Source organism: Lynx rufus, unplaced genomic scaffold (assembly GCF_022079265.1).
Source record: "Lynx rufus isolate CCGP_SWC_20201006 ecotype Redwood Valley unplaced genomic scaffold, mLynRuf1.p SCAF_31, whole genome shotgun sequence".
Lineage (NCBI taxonomy): Eukaryota > Metazoa > Chordata > Mammalia > Carnivora > Felidae > Lynx > Lynx rufus.
In genome coordinates, this window is record NW_025814847.1 from 5,307,635 (window position 1) to 5,327,116 (window position 19,482).

Sequence of the window (19,482 nt, forward strand, 5' to 3'; positions counted from 1 at the left end):
GTGGCTCGGAAGTTGGTGATTATCGAGGGGGACTTGGAACGCACAGAGGAACGAGCTGAGCTGGCAGAGTCGTGAGTATCTTGCTCCCCCAGTCTTGCCCTCCCGTTCGGTCCCTTCCCCTTTGGCTTGCGCATTAATGTGAATAAACTAGTGTTCCTTCCACCTTGTTAAACAGGGCCTAGAGAGTGGGCTTTTTTTAGGCCCTGAGAATGGCTACGGGCCCTTCTTACTCTGGACTAGTGACAGGTGCCAGATGAGTTTCCATTATTTCTCATAGGGGCAGTTTGCAAATTGAGGGAAAATAAGGACTAACGAGCAGATGGTGAGTGGTCACCTGGCAGGCCCTACAGGGTCCTCCCACCTGAAGTCTGCTTCTCCTTGACACACTGCCGTGGCCGTGCCGGCTCGAGATTTGTCTCTTTTGTACCGTGTGGCCAGTCTGGGGGGGCCTCAGGGCGAGGGCAGACATGAAGAGCTCCCCTGTCGGCACCTTCTGGGCCTTGTGTAACAAGTCAGTGCTGATGCATATATATCTGTGCCTCCTCTCCATCCCCTCCCAGACATGACACACCATGTCCATGGCGGTGTTGTCTTCCCATTTTTTGAAAAACAATTTTTTTTTTTCGTTTTGCTGCTTGTTTTCTTGCTGTGTCCTTTTTGACCTTTCTCCCTCCCCACAACCTGGCTTGTGCGATCCCCGTGACCGTCACTAACAGCCGTTGCCGGGAGATGGACGAGCAGATCAGACTGATGGACCAGAGCCTGAAGTGTCTGAGTGCTGCTGAAGAAAAGGTACTAACATTAGCCCCCACCCCCGGCGAGGTTACGTGCACGGCGTGGTTTCGTCGGGCTTGGTTTTTGTTCTTTGTTTTGCAGCTGCCTCCCCTCCACTGGTTGGTTTGTTGAGTGCCTTCTCACCTCTCCGTGGAATGCTCCATTCTGTTCCTCTTACTTGCCATCTTTCATGTCTTCTTTCCTAGTTGCTTTACGCCTCTGCGCAGGGTCTCTCCTTCCCTGGGGTGATCCGGGGGACTATTTGGGTCGGGCATACGTTCCCACCTCCACCCGAGGTAGACTCGTTCCTGTAGTGATTTTTCTCCAGTGTTTTATTAGTGTCCGACATCCTGGGTCCTAGCCCAGGAGGGCCCAGCGTCTGTCAGGCTCTGCGGTCCGGGGGAGGGAGGGCTGACACTTGCTCAGGTGACCTGGGAACTTCTCTTTTCCCCGTATGCCTTCCAGCTCTCTCTACATATAGGTTCAATTCACGTCTGTGTGTCTCTCTCTCCCTTTTTTTTTATTCTCGCCTTCTTCCCCTTTCCTCTCCTGCGGTATGTAAAACATTCACAGTAAGTGTTCTGAGCTGGAGGAGGAGCTGAAGAATGTCACCAACAACCTCAAGTCTCTTGAGGCTCAGGCGGAGAAGGTAGGGGCTGGTTGTGACAGTGACAGGCTCTGGGGCCTGGGCCCACCCAGCCCTGCCCTTGATGAGAGACTGGAGAAACCCAGTCCTTACATAATCTAGTGAGACATCCTCGTCATTCACATCCCGGGATTAACGCTAATTCCCGCGTGCTCTCGTTGCTTTAGTTCAGATTACTTCGTGGTCTCAGGTGCTTGGGGGTCATGTTCTCCTCAGGCTGATACTGATGTGCTAAATAGCAGTAATCATGGGTCCCCAGAAGTTTTCTAGCAGACCAGTGGGGTCAGCAAATAGTAGATCCGAGACCTAATAAGCGATCGAGACAGAGGACTCCTCTTTAGCGTCACGTGGGACTGTTTCGGCCATGTGGCTGGCCTTGGGGTGTTGCTGTACCTCCTCGTTAAACAGGGGGAAGGAAAAATGACCTCGTTGGGTTGATCGGAATAAGGTCAAAGCTTAGGTCCATTTTAAAGGTAAAAAATCCAGAGGATTCTAATTTGAGGGTATCAAGGCCTTAACGATGTTGACTTGTGGATTTTAATGATCTCTTGTCCAGAAATGGGCCTTGCTCTTTTCTCGTGGGCCAACCACACATTAAAATCTGAGAGGATTTCACTGGAAGAGGGAATGTGGTGGCAGATGGGGTGGTAGGATTGTCTGTGTGAGTACGTTCTACTCTGAAACTTGCATTCCGACTTCTCTTACAGTACTCTCAAAAGGAAGACAAATACGAAGAAGAGATAAAGATTCTTACGGATAAACTCAAGGAGGTGAGCTGAGGGAATTCTAGGGAAGGAATCAAAATATTTAGAGGTGTATGAGGCCCTAACTTGGACTTAGACGAGCTGGCTTTGATTGTGAAGGGTGTACAGGTAGAAGGTGGAGACACAGAACTCTTCTTGCTCATCTCTGACTCCGTCTGCTGTCACATTTCCCCAGGCGGAGACCCGTGCTGAGTTTGCCGAGAGGTCAGTGGCCAAGCTGGAGAAGACGATTGATGACTTGGAAGGTATGGAGCCTGGGAGCGGGATCAGAGCTACAGAGGAAGACCTTGCCCGTTGACCGCTTCCCTCCTTCCCTGTGCACCAAGGGGAGTCGGTGGGGACCTGGCACACGTCCCGTGCCCTGTCCTGTGCCACAGCTAGGTGAAACGGGTCAAGACCCGGAATTGGAGTTTTACACATACACCCTCTTCCTTTTAGTCAGACTTTACCTAGTATTCTGGAATTGGCATCCTTCTCTTGGAGGAGACTGGTCATGGCTGCATTTACCTCCAGTTGGCTGCTCTGAAATGGTGGTCTCTGGGGTGAGATGGGGGGCATACTTTGATGGCAGTGAGAGCACGTATTACCCCACGGCTACGTTCGGCCATCCTGTTCATTGCTTCAGCTGTGGGCGACCTCTCCAGGAGACACGGCTGTGGGATGTCCATGTCTCAGAGCTGGCCAGTCCGAGGGGCTTTCTAAATGCACTTTGTCCCCACGTTTTGGCGGCCGTGTGCTCTGTAAGAAAGGACGCCGTGCTTTGAGGACTCTGACATAAGCTCTGGGTAGCGCACCATTCTCTTACCTGGGGAGGGTTTGGGGGAGCAGCCTGCAGAGCAGGGGGGCCAAGAATACTGGTCTTGATCGGTGGATAGAGAAGAAGTGTCTGAATCTTAATGTGTGCTTTCTCCTTTCTCTGTTTTCATCCAATTAAGTGTTATCCCTGCTGGCAGTTGGATTAAGTGGGTGGGAGTGGTAGCCGCTTGAGTGCATTTGGTAGCAAGAGTGTCTAGTCACGGCCGTGCCTGGGTTCTCCACCCTGACTGCAGTGGACTAGAGGCGGCAAGAAGCCCAGTGGTCTGGGTGGGGGGCAGAGGATGTGGCCGCCAGGGTGGATGTCCTCCTAACCTGTGCTATTAGACCCACGGTCACACTTCTCCTGATTTCTAATGATTCCCTCTCTTCATTTGCTTCTGATACCTTTCACTCTGTCCCCTGGTTCCTCCCTGTGTTCCTGTGCCTGTCCAGATGAGCTCTATGCCCAGAAACTGAAGTACAAGGCCATTAGCGAGGAGCTGGACCACGCCCTCAATGACATGACCTCTATGTAACTATCTGACAGCAGAGCGGGGCTGGGGCCTTGGCTCGTGGGTGGTGGGGGCTCCAGGCTGTGCATAGTGTGCTTTGGTTTTATCCTCTGGAAACTGGGGTCTTCATTCTATCTTTAAACTATTGGTGCTGGTTACTTGTTGGCAAAAGCTGGGGTGGCATTTGATATTGAATCAGTTGTAGCACCCTGATCGATGTGTGATTTTTTTTTTTTTAAGTATATTTTTGTTCATAGTCCCTTCATTATAACCATGATTTTTCTATGTGCTTCTCAAATTTAGTCTTCTCAGAGGGGACACCGCTGAAGGTAGAATTATGTCATCAGATAACTAAGAACGTAGGGCCCAGAGAGCCAGTGACTTGGGCCCTAATGTTGATTGCATGACAAAATTCAGATCTCCTGTGTGTATGTAATTTGTGCCTGGTATTGAACTTCAGGAGAAACACCCACGATTGGAAATCTCAAATTCAGCCAAGAATTAAGCCGACTCCCAGACCAAGCCAGGCGGTAAAAAGCACCAACAAGAGTTACTGGGGACTTCATCCGTTTGCTGTGGACCCCTGACCCTTGATGCTAATCCACCTCTTTGTATCTGTCCTACTAACCCTGAGAAGAAGCCAAATGACTCAGGCTGTGGTATCTGGCTGTCTTTTCTCCTTCCTACCGCCTTCTCTTCCCTTTTCTCCCAAATCGCTGTGTGATTGATGCTAGTTCTTCTTACCTAGAGTCTCCTTACTTTTTCATACAGATAACCATCACCGTTTCTGCTCTGTTCTGGATCTGCCCCCTTTCCTCGGGGAACCCAGCGCCCCACTCTCGCTCTGGATTCCATTTGGGTCGGCCTGGCTGGTCCCCAAGGCATTAGGATGTAGGGGGGGCACAAAGCAACTTATGTATTCTTCCACCCATCCCCCCATCCCCCCAAATTAAAATGTTAAGCTGCTGGAAGCCTCCTGCCACCCTGCATTTGTGTCACTGACAAAGCTGCTGCTGTCCCTGAGGAGGAGCCTTGGGGGTGTGATGTGGGGAATAGCTATTGTAGGCTCTCTCTCCTCTGACTTATATAATCAAAGCCACTTTTGTGTGTGTCTATTCTTTCTTGACATTTAAGCTCAAGTGATTGGAGTCTGTCGGAGTGGTGGGCTAGCAGAGGTTCCGGGCGGGGCGCGTGTAGGCCGTGGGAGGTCTTTCACCTCCATTGCTTGGAGGCTCCCGTCCTTTTCAGTTAGTTCCTCCTCCTCCGATAGGGTCCCAGTGCCTCCCGATACGCTTTCTCGGCCCTTTTTTCAGTGGCTCACGTGGTGCATCTTCAGAACACCTGATGGTCTCAAATGTGTTACCACCAAACTTGACTTACTAGGTCATCCCAAGTCACGGAGAAATCCATAGAATTTTCAGCAGTTCTGTTTGTTCGTTCAGACCCTTCTAACACTCGAGGTATACTGCCGTTTGCCTGCCGGCATGTGGTAGTGGGACACGAGACGCGATCCACGGCTGTGATTGGGAAAACTAAACAACCAGTCCTACATGTTTCAAATGGTTTATTACATACATAAAAATGGTAAATTTCTGTTAGTAAAACTGTTCCTGGTTTACGTTGTGGAATTACATGACAACCTTTTGCAGACTCCTCTTCCAGTGTGCACAGCCGCGATGGCTCAGCCTGGGTAGTGCAGCAGGCAGCTGTACTTACCCAAGCACCTGAGTGGCGTTCACTCAGCACCTCGGTTTCTCAGCAGGTTATATATTTAAAACTTGCTTTTCTTTTGGCCAGTGAGAGCCCGGGGCAGAGGTTTTCCCTAATCTAAAACTTTCGGTTGTATTGAATTCAGGTTTCTTTCTGTTCATACCATTCCTTCTTGCTACACAGCCTTTGGGATTAAGGTATAGATTGATTTATTCAGCTAACGCTTAACTGGTGTCTTTTAGGCGCAAAGAATTACGGCGGGACAGAAATAATCAAAGATGGAGGCACCGTCCCTATTTTTAGGTTGCCCAGAATCTAGTAGAGAGAGAACATATATGAAGCTACAGATGATCTGTGGCTTAGCCACAAATACCAAACTGTGGGAATTCAGAGGGGACGAGGTTGGTTCCGGTGGGATGGTAAGGAGAGACTCACAGAACGAGGCACATAGTAGGGACTTAATAAACATGCTGAAACTTGCTTTTTCATTTCTACCGGGTTCTAGAAAATTGGATTCCTGACAAACAGATTTGATTGAGGGATAGTGGATATTGAGCATTTTGGTCAAGGACCAGCAGAGGAGTAGAGGCATAGATAGAGACAGGAAGGATGTAGCTGTAGAGGTAGATGTAGACAGTAGGGGCAGGCGTGTGCACGACTCGGGTGTGGAGTTTTAGTTTGTAGGCGACGGGGATGCCACTGGGGGTTTCGAACAAAGATACGTTCTGATCTGAGTAGCAAAGGAGAAGAACTGATTCTGCAGCTAAGTCAGTGTTTCACAAGGAGAGCAGATCATCAAAGTGGCCCCTTAAGACGGTGATTCCCAAGTTTCAGTCACTTGCGTGCTACTTGGTGGCTTTTGCCATATTCCTGTGCTCCCTACGTTATTTCTTACTTCATATTTACTCTTGTTTTCAAATTTGTCTTACTCTACATAATTCTAATTTGAAATCAAAGGTTTGATGTGTGCTAGTGATTTTTCCTGATGCACATTAAAGCAACACAGCAAATACGTTTTTTCATTTTTTTTTTTTTAACGTTTATTTACTTTTGAGACACAGCATGAACGGGGGAGGGTCAGAGAGAGAGAGAGGGAGACACAGAATCTGAAACAGGCTCCAGGCTCTGAGCTGTCAGCACAGAGCCCGAAGCGGGGCTCGAACTCATGAGCCGTGAGATCACAACCTGAGCCGAAGTCGGATGCTTAACCGACTGAGCCACCCAGGTGCCCCGCAAATACGTTTCTTAAAATTTTTTAATGTTTATTCATTTTTGGGGGGGGAGGGGCAGAGAGAGGGGAGACACAGAATTAGAAGCAGGCTCCAGGCTCTGAGCTGTCAGCACACAGCCCGATGTAGGGCTCGAACCCACGAGAGATCGTGACCTGAGCTGAAGCCGGACGCTTAACTACCTGAGCCACCCAGGCGCCCCGCAAATACGTTTTTTTGAAGTTCACAAGTATATGCTCCTAGAGACCTCCTGACATAGCACCAGCAGCGAGTATGCTCCCTAGTTGGAGAACAACTAGGGTAGGTTATTTCGGTTTTCCCAGAGATAACCCTCCATACAGAGACGGTGCTATGAGCGGCACTCAGCGTGAGGAGGAAAAGTCAACACTGACTGCTTTCGAGCCTAGGAACGTGGTGGCATTAAACATGTAGAGAGGTCACCTGGGCCTGGTTTGAAGAAGAAAGAGAAGGTAGAAGAGAATAGAAGTCTGGGAAACTGGCAGGCATCCAGGTGAAGACAGAATTCGGGGGTTGAGGAGACAGACGGACGTGAGAGAGACTTGGAACTCCATAAAGGGCGGCGGGCAGTTTAGAGCAGGAAAGTACGTCAGAATCCTGAAAGACCGCTGCACGTGTAAAAAGGAGAATGCAGCAAACAGGAAGCCCCGTGCAGAGGAGGAATGTAAATGGAACTGGGTGGAGGGAGGACGCAGGACAAGGTGTTGTGATGATATAAACATTTACGGTTGGATAATTGCCGGAGCGTCTCCACTCCAACGGGTTGTGAAGAAAGAGAACTCGAGAAGAGATGTTGTCATTGATACTTTATTAATTTGAGGGTGCGTTTTGAGCATTAAGGTCAAGGAGCAGAAGAGTGAACTAGTGGAAAGAAAGTAAAGGCCAGAAATTGAGCCTAGAGCAGTGATGGCCAGTACAGCAGCCGCCTGGCCGCATACAGAGCCTGCTGAGCGCTCAAGACGTGGCTTATGTGATTGAGGAGCTAAAATTCCGATGTTATGTGCTCTTAGTTCGTCTGAATATAATTAGCCACATGTGGCTAGCGACTGCCTGCTGTGTTGGATAGTACGATTCCAGGTGTTTTAGTTTGGGGGCAGAAAGAGTTGACTGGACGCAGGGAAAGGCTTCTTACAAAAGAAAGAGGTATGTGAGAATAGATAGATGTTCGGAGAAAAGTGAGGTCTTTTACTTCCGGTCGCCTATCTCTCTCCCTGGGCGTGACCGGTGTGAGGGAGGACGGAGCCAGCAGAGCGGAGTGAAATTTGAAACAGTGTGTGGTGCTCAGTTCAGTCTTCCGTGTAATACAGAAGCCATCCTGTTACTGGGGCCTGGACTGGCTATGGAAACGGGGTCAAGAAGCCGCATTGGTAATCCCAGAGCAAAGCTCTTGATCTCTTTAACTTTTCCCTCTTAATTCTTTTTTCTTTTTTCAAGTTTATTTATTTATTTTGAGAGTGAGAGAGCGCGTGCGTGCACGTGCATGAGCAGGGGAGAGGGAGAGAGAATCCCAAGCTGGCTCCATCTGTGCCGAGCCCAAGACCGGGCTCAAACTCATGAACTGTGAGATCATGACCTGAGCTGAAATCCAGTTGGATGCATAACCGACTGAACCACGCAGGGGCTCCCCATCTTAATTTCTAAGGTTGAATCACAGGCTGGTGGGTTAGAGTCCTTTTCTACCCTTCCTTACCCTTGTTCGGATGAGGCATGACACGGTTCGGGAGCGTTCACTGCCCTGTGGTTTGGGGCAGCCTCTTCTCAGCCTTGCCCAATCTCTTTCTTTCTCTATGGTACTGCTCGACCACTCCCCAGCTTTAATATTAGGGAGAAGTTAAAAAAAAAAGAAAAAAAGCAAAATCTGTTCTTTCTCATCTCTTGAACTGTGAGGCTTTAAAGCAGGTATTGTTCCCTTTTACTCTCAAGCATCCCCACTCCCCTTTCCTGGTACAGAATGAAATGGCCCTGATTCAGACCAGTGAGGCCTAGGGATGTGTAGCATCCACGGGATTGTTCCCTAACTAACTGGACGCGGCTAAAAGGAACATCAGACCAAATGGATCCTATGGCTTGCCTTTTTTGTTTGTTTTATTTTGCTGTATCAGGGAACCAAGAACTTTAATGAGCTGGTGTCTGATCCTGAAGTTTTAATCACTAGAGATTGCAGAGTTAGAACCCTTATTACTGTTACTGAGTTCAAGTTGAGAGCATGACCACACTTACCTTCTGGCCTCATACAGTTCTTAGGGGACTATGTGCTTTAGAGCTTAATCAGGCAAGAAAATGCTTCCACTTCTCTGTCTCTTTACTTCTTCCCTACATGGAACAAAACCCTCATTGACCAGGCCGTTTTGAGGGATAAGATTCTGATAACACCCTTCTTCCCCAAGACAGGAGTGGCAGTCGCACCAACGGTCTTGGATGTGGATGCTCCTGAGGAGTCAGGTGGTACTTCTTGCCACAGAAAGCTTAAGAAATGAGAGTTCAGGGGCATCTGGGGGGCTCAGTTGGTTGTGCGTCTGACTTCAGCTCAGGTCACGATCTCACGGTTTGTGAGTTCTAGCCCCGCGTCAGGCTCTGTCCTGAGAACTCAGAGCCTGGAGCTTGCTTCAGATTCTGTGTCTCCCTCTCTCTCTGCCCCTCCCCTGCTCACGGTCTCGCTCTCTCTCAAAAATAAACATTTAAAAAAAGAAAAATAAGAGTTCAATAGAAATTTGAACCCCTGCATTTGTCAGAGAAGCCCCAGTGAATAAGACAGGTGCAGTCGTAGACCTCATGGAGTTTCTGGGCTAGTGTGGTGGTTCTCAACGGTGGATAATTCTGGGATGTGCAGAACAGTCCCACTTAAATGCTGTCTCCTGCCCAACATGTGTGTGCAGCGTCCTCTAGTTACTGCCCCCATACATTTCCAAATTTCTTTCCAAGGGGAGAGGAGGGGCAATAATAGTATACGTATAAGAACCACTGCTTTAACGAGATGTGCAGTTCTAAATGTTCGCTCCAGTTCTGCCTTTTAGTACAACTATTATTTTGGTTATTCCCTCCCAGCATCATTTTGTGTGTATATGTACGTTTTCTGTTTTGATGGCGTTCATAAAGTGGCAAATCTTATTGGGACCATACTGGCCATCATCTTCCAGGTGGAACTGGAGAAAACCCTCCCGGAGGGCAGCGTGCCGAAGCACTGCACCTTGACCGTGGGCACAGTCAGCCCACAGATGCAATTGATTTTAGGACAGAAGAGTATGTCTTGGGCTTGCTTCGGCAGCACGTAACACTAACGTTGGAAAGGTGCAAGAGGGTGGGTCTTTATACTGAGGTCCTGAGACCATTTTGAAACAGACTGAAAACACTGGAAGAAACTTACTTGTGAACTTGAGAAACTGGTACTAGTAGACCAGGAAGGTCTGTCCCTAAGTTCCCATCACCCCTGTGCTCGTCTGATGGATTTGGTTTCTCTGTACCCCCTCTGTAAGGTGTGCTGCAGGGGGGGAGCATTCAGCTACAGTCAGTGTTTTGAGCACTTAACTATTTATATCAGGAATGCTTTCGGTTATAAGAAACAGCTTAACTGTAGCTTAAAAAAATATGGGACTGACTTTTTTTCTCCTGCAACAAGTCAGATTTGAGCAGCTGTGGCCGGGGGTAACTGTGTTTCTCTGACTCTCTTGGCCCTCTTGTAAGTTTGAAATCTGCAACTCTCATCCTCACATCTGTGTTCAAGGCAAGAAAGAAAGCTAGTTTCCCCAGAAGCTTTCCAGCAGATTACCCCTATATCTCATTGGCCAGAACTGGACCCCTAACAGCAAGGGAGGCTGGAAAAGAGAACAGGATAATCTCAGTTCACCTTCCCTGGGGCTAGACACACTGCTGACCCCAACGGGACTGAGTTCTTTTAAAATTTTTTGTTTTTGTTTATTTTTTTTTTTTTAAATTTTTTTTTTCAATGTTTGTTTATTTTTGGGACAGAGAGAGACAGAGCATGAATGGGGGAGGGGCAGAGAGAGAGGGAGACGCAGAATCGGAAACAGGCTCCAGGCTCTGAGCCATCAGCCCAGAGCCCGACGCGGGGCTCGAACTCACGGAGCGTGAGATCGTGACCTGGCTGAAGTCAGACGCTTAACTGACTGCGCCACCCAGGTGCCCCTGTTTTTGTTTATTTTTGAGAGAGAGAGACAGAACGCAAGAGAGGGAGAGGCAGAGAGAGAGGGAGACACAGAATCCAAAGCAGGCTCCAGGCTCTAGGCTCTGAGCTGTCAGCACAGAGCCTGACATGGGGCTCGAACCTAGGAACCGCGAGATCGTGACCTGAGCCGAAGTCAGATGCTCAACCGACTAGGCCACCCAGTCGCCCCAAATGTCCTTTTTTTGAAGAAATTTTTAAAATATTTATTTTTGAGAGAGAGAGAGAGAATAAGGGGGGAGGGGCAGAGAGAGAGGGAGACACGGAATCTGCAGGAGGCTCCAAGCTCTGAGGTGTCCGCACAGAACCCTATGCAGGACTCGAACCCACGAACTGTGAGATCATGACCTGAGCCGAAGTCGGACGCTCAACTGAGTGAGCCACCCAGGCGCCCCCGGATTGGGTTCTTTTAGAAAAGGGGAAGTGGGGTTTTGATTGGATAGGCTCCTATGCTGGGTTTACCACTGAGCGCCTATAACAAGAAGCATTAGAGAGTAGGATTGAATGGATGGTAGGGATATTGATCCCAATTTATCATTCACAATGCTGGATTGAATGCTTTTACAGAAGAATGTACCAACTTTTTACTTGAGTTCCTTTCAAACCCTGAGTGTTGTAAATATAATTCTTGTAAGCCAGCTGTGCTCCTTCCTTTGCCCTGGGTCCCTCGTCTGTTTTTTGAAGTAGGTAGATTTTTTCCTTCTTAAAGCGTTGTCCTTGCAACTTGTGAGCTTGGATTTTTATTTTATTCCTCTGTTGGTCCTCGCACTGCCTGCCTGCGTCTCACTGCCCTGTGTCTGAGTCCTCCTCGCATCCACAGATGCATGTGATGTGTACCAGCTAGTCAGAGGTTTCAGGATTTATTTCTGGTATTCCACTAACGTCCTTTTTCTCTTTCTCCTCCTGTTTCCTCTTCTCTTGTTTCCTCGCCTCTCTGTTGCTGCTGCAGAGCGCCTCTACAGCCAACTTGAGCGAAACCGAGTGCTCTCTAGCGAGCTGAAGCTAACGCTGCATGATCTGTGTGGCTGATGGGCAGGGCTCCCTCTGCCCATTAAGCTGAGCTTACCGCTCACACCACTGACCTGGACCCCAGCAAAAAGCTGATTGTTTTTTTGAAAGGCAGTTTTGCCCTGAGCAAATTGCTTTTTAATTGCTTTTTAATTGGGGCAGTGAGAGTATTCCTGACTTCCCCACCGCAGTGTAGTGAGAACAGTTGATAGTGTTTCCATCCCTTTTCAAGAGATAATGGATGAAGGAGGGAGGAGCCCGCGAGAACAGAGCAAGGAAACCTGGGAGAGTTTTCTGGTTTCCACCCTTACTTGCTGCTCTTTCCCTGTGTGCTGACTGTAAGCTGTGTTCCCCTTGGCATGGATGTTTTCTAACAATAAAAGGACTGATTGGACAAGATGTCGTGATTGCTTCATCTGCAGGCCCAGAGACGGGCCCTTCTGAGCCGGTGGACAGAAGGGGAGGGAGAGGAAGGGGTGCGGGCCATCAACAGATCTGTGGTTTTGCTTGCTAGGTGTTCAGCTGCTGCTTTTTTTCCTGACGTTTTCCTTCGTGTTCCTTTTTGCTGGTTTTATGTTTAATTGTAAGTAGCTATCGGAAGCTAGTTGTGAGCAGTAGCTCTACAAAAACCTCCGTTGAGGTTTGCTTACGTTTGGTAGTGTTCTTGGCTTCAGGGACTCTGTGATAGGCTCTGGGGGTCTTTCATTCATCCCACCAGTTGTTCCTCTCCTTTCCATTTTGGAGGAAGCTTATAGCGCATGAAGATCTTGTATTCTCAGGTTGAGACTCTGATGTTTTCACTGGTAGAAACATGCCCGGAACCATGTCAAATAAGTACCATCCCACGGGCAAAGCCCCGAAGGAAGAATGGCTGATGCTTAAGGCTGCCTCCTTCGGGGACTGAAAACTGAAAGCCTTGGTGGGTGTGGGTATGGGAGGAAATGACTGATAGGTCCCCAGCCCCTTCCCCCAGAGGTATAGCCACACCTGCAACTCCAGGGGGCACGCCAGAGCCCCTGCAGAAGTGGGTGGTGCAGTGGCTCAGGCCTGCCGCTGGGAAGGCGGTGCTTTGGTAGTCTGCAGCCTTCCTGCAGCAGGAGCGATTCTCACGGTGGGCAGACCTTGACCTTTACTTCTAGTTCTAGTAACGTCTCTCCTTTACACCCATTAGATAAGCTGAAATGCACCAAAGAGGAGCACCTCTGTACACAAAGGATGCTGGACCAGACTCTGCTTGACCTGAATGAGATGTAGAGCACCCCGGTCCCGCCCTGCCGCTGCTCCTCCCCCTGACCCTGACTCCGCCTGAGGCCAGCCTGCCCGAAGCTGGCCTGGAAACTGAGGGCTGATCTTTAACTGGAAGTCCGCTTTCTCCTTTTTGCCGCCTCTCCCACCCCAACCCCTGTATCTTTTTCGCCAAACTGTCTCTGCCTCTCCCCTGAGATTCCAGTCGGGCTTGAGGCCGAGCACCTTTGGGAACAACGTTTAAGGGAATGTGAGCACAATGCAAAGTGTCTTTACAAGCATGTTGTGATGTACACATTTTGTAATTACCTTTTTTTTGTTGTTGCTGTAGCGACCCATTTGTAAAACATTCCTAATAATTCCACAGTTCTGAAGCAGCAGTCTTAGTCCTTCCTCACTTGGAAGGTTTGGAAAGTTAACTTTTCAGCCTAACGCACACTGCTCTCTCTGCAGAGGAGGGAGAGCGGCAAGGCCTGCCTGCCTACTGAGGGCCAGAGCCCCGAAAGGTACCCACTCTGGGAAGCTTCGTTGCTCTGTCCAAAGTACCGGCCAAATTAGAAAGGTGATTCCAGGAGGAGTTAGCCAAAAAAGTGTGGCTCAGGGTTTCAGCTTTAAGGTATCTTTGAGCAACTTTAATTTCTTTTCATCAGAAGTGACCAAACAAATTAAGGTGTGAGACCTCTGTCTGAGACCAAATCCTTGTCCTATCCTCCTCACCCCTCTCTCTCCTAACCGCTCACAGACATGGACCATGTCCCCTTTATGTTGAGGTGACCACGTATTTGCTCTCCTGCCTCCTTGAAAGAAGAAAAGAAAATTACGTGTTTGCCACTGATTTAGCCACATGAAACAAACTTATCTCGTCACCCTTCTCTGGGACTGAAGCTGCTGTCTCTAAAAGTGCCACGTCATTGTGCTTTGTGTTAGTGCTGGAGAAATCTTGAATAGCTTACGTACAAAACCGTTTTTAAATTTTATATTATTTTGAAACTTTGCTTCTTTAGGGTTGGGGCACCTTGGCCACTCTGTCAGGCTGAGAACTGTACAGTCTGTGGGCTGACGGTGTGCTGATCTGTTAAAAGTTTCTTTCCCTGCCCAATCCCCCCTTTTGGTGAGGTTTCTGTGAGGTCTGTTAGGTGTGCATCCGGCAGCTTCTTGGCTTACAATGCACTCTCCTTTGGTGTGCTCTCTCCGGGGCCGATTGAGAGAAAGAAACCAATAGTGCAACTGTTTTGATACTGAAAATTGACAACTGTCTTTTTGAAATAAAGAACCAGTCCCTCCAATTCTCAGACCTCCTTGACTTTTATTTACTAATCCAAATGCGCTTTCTCCACAGGAACTATGAGGTTTGAGGTAAAAATCAGATCTTTGTGGGTGGTGGCAACAGGATTTCATAGAGAACACACGCTTTGGAAGCAGACCACCAAAACTGGATTCGAAACTCAGCTCAGATTCTTACTTCTATGTACTGATAGAAATAAGTTGTCAAGTAAAGATAATGTGTATTATCAGGGTAAATGCGAACATCAGAAATAATAGTTATACGCAAGGCCTCTTCTAGGTTACTTAAGTTAGCACTGGCGCATTCAGGGCTTTTCCTTCACAACTGTACTAGTTCCACACCACGGATTTATTAGGCTCGGTGCTCCTTAAATCACTTCAACACTGTGCACACACTGCCCTGTGACAGCCTTTGAGCCGATAGCCCGTCGGGTATTTGGAGAGCACAGGTTAGTTTAACCAGGAGTGTTTGCTCAGAGACCGGCTGTGCACGTGGACGACCTGAGCCTTCTGGTCGCTGGTGCCTGGCATTTACTGCACTCTGGCCTTGAGGCTGGACACGAGTCTGACTCCTAGTAAAAAAGACACAGCTCCCGGGGCGCCTGGGTGGCGCAGTCGGTTAAGCGTCCGACTTCAGCCAGGTCACGATCTCACGGTCCGCGAGTTCGAGCCCCGCGTCGGGCTCTGGGCTGATGGCTCGGAGCCTGGAGCCTGTTTCCGATTCTGTGTCTCCCTCTCTCTCTGCCCCTCCCCCGTTCATGCTCTGTCTCTCTCTGTCCCAAAAATAAATAAACGTTGAAAAAAAAAATTAAAAAAAAAAAAAAAAGACACAGCTCCCTTGACAAAGTCAGCTGTTTATGATAGAGACTGCAAATTTTTTCCATTTATCGGCACCGACCAATGCTACCTGGAAATTACAGCCCAAAAAAACCCACCCAAACTTTTTTCTGCCAGGAGCGGAACACAAGGTAGGCAACGGAAGAAATTAAACTGGGAGAAGTGAGCCCTTCCTCGACATTTTGCTCCTTTCTTTGCGGCCAAAATTTAGGGAACTTGCCCCCTGAGCACGTGGCAGGCTTCCCGCCTCCCGTTGCCACGTGCCCCCTCCCTAGCGCTCCCACAATTCCCAGCCGGGAGGAGGCACCGCCCCCTGTGGCGTCGCGCCCGCGGATTGGCCGGCGCCGGCGGGCCGCGGACTCAGTCGGGCTGAGGCGCGGAAGCGGCGGTCGCCATGACGGACTCCGGGGCCTCGAGGCCCCGACGGAGCCGGCCGTTTGTCGGCTGGCCCACGCCCCGCGTCACGCTGCTGCTTCAGTGTCTGCTTGGGACCCTGGCCAACAAGCTCAACGTGCCGCAGGTGTTGCTCCCCTTCGGCCGGGAGCCGGGCCGCGTGCCCTTCCTGCTGGAGGCGCAGCGGGGCTGCTACACTTGGTGAGGGGGTACGCGGGCTTCCTGTGGGGGCCCTGCCGCCGGGCCTGGGGACGACTTCCTGGGAGCGGGGCGCCTGGGGCGGGGGGGGCCCCGGCCGGCCACTCGCCCCGGGCGGCTCTCTCCGCGGGGCATCCCCGTGCGCCACTGCGTTACTGTATTCCGCGCCCGCAGAAGGGAGAACTTGGGGGACGGGAGGAGGGCCCCGGTGGGTGGCCAGGACCGCCCCCTGTGCGACGGCGTGTTTTCAGGGGCCACTGCCGCGCGGGGGCTGGGCAGCCGCGACGTCGCCGGGTGCGAGAGCCTCGCGGACGCGTCCGGGCTCCGCCGCGGCCTGAGCGGCGCCGAGGTTTGTGCAGTGGACGCCGCTCACCTCCCGCTGGGCGGCCCGGGGCCTTCGCGGCCTCGTCGAGGGTGAGGCAGGGCAGCTCGGCATCAGAGCCCCAAGAGGAGGTTTCTGGGTTTTGGTTTCGTTGGGTTTTGTTTCGTTTCGTTTTTTGTTGTTGTTGTTGGAGTTGGACTCAGACCTAAGTTAGGCAGCCTTTCTACCTTAGCAGCCCGTTTATATTGGACCGAAACACATTCCTCAGAGTAGGAGAAATCTACGCCTCTCATTATTGGGAACACATCAGTGTGTTTACAGACTGGGGGGACACTATAGCAATCTTATTTTATTTTGTTTTTAAATTTTATTTAGAGAGAGACAGCGGGGGAGGGGAGAGAGTGGGGGAGAGACTGAGAGACGGAGAGAGAAGGTCTCAAGCAGGCTCCACACTATCAGCGCAGGGTTCGTGGCAAGGCAAGAAACCCATGAACCTGGGATCATGACCTGTCCCCAGATCAAGAGTCGGGGGCCCAACTGACTGAGCCACCCAGGCGCCCCTGTAGCGATCGTATTTTAAATATTGAGGGAGGAATATAATACTTGTATAACTTTGCACGGGGGATCTTTGGGGAAGGTCCTCATCAGTCTCTCACTGAAATCTTGTGTCTCTGAACATGGTTCCTATTTTAAAGTGTCATTTACACGCACCTGATTAAACGTAACATGGAAAAACTGTAAGAATCCGTGTTCTGCTAAAAGTTCATTTTAACCCACATTCTTATCTCCAGCCCTTAAGTATTTTATTCTGGCAGGCATTCTACCCATCATGACGCAGTAACTGTTGAGCCTTTATATGAAAATGGCACCTTATGTTCCCAAAAAGCTGTGCTCATTGCTGAATCTTCCCAACCGATACGCCTCAGCAGTATTATTCTTGCTCGAGAGATAGGTACGTTGAGAGAAAACATTATGAAATTGTTCATCTGGAGTAGAATAATCTGATATCTTTTATACATGATTAACACAGATGGTGCTTCAAATATAAAATAGAAAAAAGCATTCTGCAGTGTAAACCCTAATCGTGGCATCCTATTCTGTGACTTTTTTTTTTTTTTCTTAAATCTAGCACCTGGCATGGTGCCTGATACAGAGTGGAAACCGTAGTTATTTGAATCAATAAAGGAAGGAATTACTAATTGGAACTAGCGTGATTGTGTTAAGGTCTGAGGTGGGTCTTGAATGAGACAAAAGGTAGTATGAAAACAAGTGCTTCTCAGTGTGGTCTGCGAACCTGTGCCATTGGCATCATCAGTATCGCTTGGAATGTTGTTAGAAGGGTAAGTCCTTGGGGTGCCGGGCTGGCTCAGTCAGTGGAGCGTAGGACTCTTGATCGTGGGTTGTCCCACGATTGATGTAGAGTAGAGATTAGTTAAGAATAAAATCTTTAAAAAAAAAAAAAAATGGAGCGTCTGGGTGTCTCGGTCGGTTAAGCGTCCTGCTCTTGGTTTCAGCTCAGGTCATGCTCTCACAGTTTGTGAGTTTGAGCCCCAAGTTGGGCTCTGTGCTGACAGCGTGGAACCTGCTTGGGATTCTCTTTCTCTCTCTCTCTCCCCCTCTCTCCCCCTCTGTCCCCCTCTCTCCCCCCTCTCCTTCTCCCCCCCTCCTTCTCCCCCCCCTCCTTCTCCCCCCCCTCCTTCTCCCCCTCTCTCCCTCTCTCCCTCTCTCCCTCTCTCTCTCTCTCTCTGCTCCTCCCCTGCGCGTGCTCACTCTCTCAAAATACATAAACTTGGAAAAAAAAACCAAAACGAATGAAATCGTTAAAAAAAAAAAAAAAAAAGGAAAAGAGGTGTAAATTCTTAGACCCCAGCTTAGATCTGCTGAATTAGAATCTCAGGGGTGAACCCAGGGAATTAACAACCTATCCAGTGATTCTCATGCACACTAAAGTTTGGGAGGCACCGCACCATTCTGTTTTAGACCAGAGCGGCTGGAGAAGTGCTATTTGTACCCAAAATCAAAGCAAGGCTTTTTGCATCCTAGAGTTTCTGGCACTTCATTGCTATATTGATAGGCCAGAAATATCTGTATAGTTTTAAAGTATTTTGATAAGTGTATGTCTGTACTGTGTTATTAAAGAGAAGTTCACATTGTTTGGCATATCATATTTCATATGATTGAAGATGCTGTCTATTAGAAAGCTGTTTTTTTTAATATACCACTAAGAAAAACATTGCCAACTAAACCGTGCTTTTCTTCACCTAGAATTTCTACTTTATGCCTGTGGAAGAACTCTGAGTGACTTAATTAGATTGTTATTTTTATTATGTATCACTATTATGCCTAATAAAAAGGAAAATATAAGTAAAATAGACTGGTTAAAATATTTCTTTTTTTTAATAGATTTTTAAAAATATTTTATTTATTTTTGAGAGAGTGCAAGCAGGGGAGGGGCAGAGAGAGGGGGACAGAGGCTCAGATGCAGGTTCCTCACTGACCGGCTGACAGCAGTGAGCATGAACCTCGAGATATGACCTGAGCCAAAGTCAGATGCTCAACTGACCTAGCCATCCAGGGGCCCCCTGGTTAAGATGTTTCTAAAACTATTTTAACATTTCTGCCTCAGATGTAACACTTTTTGGCTGGATATCTTCAACCTCTGTGTTTGTCCCCACAATATCATCTTCTGTGCCATGAAAACTGCTGGGGATGAAGTATTTCTTAAAAGAATCAATTAAAAACAGTAACACTTAAAAGCTGGGGCACATGACTGGCTCAGTTGGAAGAGCATGCAACTCTTTTTTTTTTTTTCCCCCTTAAGATTTTATGTTTAAGTCATCTCTATACCCAGCATGGGACTGGAACTCATAACACTGAGTTGCATGCTCCACCAACTGAGCCAGCCAGGTGCCCCAAGAGAGTATGACTCTTGATCTTGTGGTTGTGAGTTCAAGACCCACATTGGGAGTAGAGATTACTTAAATAAGTAAAACTTTTAAAAAACCCACAACACCTAAAAGCTTTAATATTGGCCTCTTAAGTTAGCTTTGCACTTACATGGAACTGATCTTTTTTTTTTTTTTTTTTTTTTTTGTCTCCAGTTGTGGAAAAGTGCCTAGTACATCTGAGTTACCACCTTTCTTATCCCATCTCCTTAACCAGTTGATTCCCAGGGGATTAAAGAGTGTACTGCCATTGGCACCAGCTTTTCTTCCTACTACTAATACCCATTCTACAAGTTTTGATGAAAACTTTTAATGTTTTCACATAGGGAATCAATGACAACTGTGTCATGACTGTCTGGCTGACAGCAATTATAACATGTCATCAGTTATAAAAATCTCAATTTCAGGGGTGCCTGGGTGGCTCAGTCGGTTAAGCGTCCGACCGGCTCAGGTCATGATCTAGTGGTCCGTGGGTTCGAGCCCCGCGTCGGGCTCTGTGCTGACAGCTCAGAGCCTGGAACCTGTTTCAGATTCTGTGTCTCCCTCTGTCTCTGACCCTCCCCTGTTCATGCTCTCTCTCTGTCCCAAAAATAAATTAATGTTAAAAAAAATTTTTAAAGAT

The 19,482-nt window shown here is 48.7% G+C and overlaps 2 protein-coding genes across 8 annotated transcripts in view; both read left to right on the forward strand.

Moving 5' to 3' along the window:
• The window catches only part of TPM3 (tropomyosin 3), a 28,115-nt gene extending 13,948 nt beyond the window's left edge, over nucleotides 1–14,167 (forward strand). For 3 of the 7 annotated variants that reach the window (XM_047093049.1, XM_047093051.1, XM_047093055.1), the window contains 5 exons: nucleotides 1–71; nucleotides 717–792; nucleotides 2,128–2,190; nucleotides 2,360–2,429; nucleotides 12,808–14,167. In XM_047093049.1, coding sequence (XP_046949005.1) covers nucleotides 1–71; nucleotides 717–792; nucleotides 2,128–2,190; nucleotides 2,360–2,429; nucleotides 12,808–12,890 — 363 coding nt within the window. In that variant the 3' untranslated portion in view covers nucleotides 12,891–14,167. Of the gene's footprint in view, nucleotides 72–716; nucleotides 793–1,347; nucleotides 2,103–2,127; nucleotides 2,191–2,359; nucleotides 2,430–3,432; nucleotides 5,797–11,577; nucleotides 12,189–12,807 lie in introns of those variants that run through there. The other 4 variants (XM_047093050.1, XM_047093054.1, XM_047093052.1 and 1 more) reach the window with 4 other exon arrangements.
• A 768-nt stretch (nucleotides 14,168–14,935) lies between these two features.
• NUP210L (nucleoporin 210 like) overlaps nucleotides 14,936–19,482 on the forward strand; it is an 86,424-nt gene continuing 81,877 nt past the window's right edge. Inside the window, exons 1-2 of the mRNA XM_047092956.1 lie at nucleotides 14,936–15,596; nucleotides 16,731–16,867. Coding sequence (XP_046948912.1) covers nucleotides 15,397–15,596; nucleotides 16,731–16,867 — 337 coding nt within the window. The 5' untranslated portion in view covers nucleotides 14,936–15,396. The remainder of the gene's footprint in view (nucleotides 15,597–16,730; nucleotides 16,868–19,482) is intronic.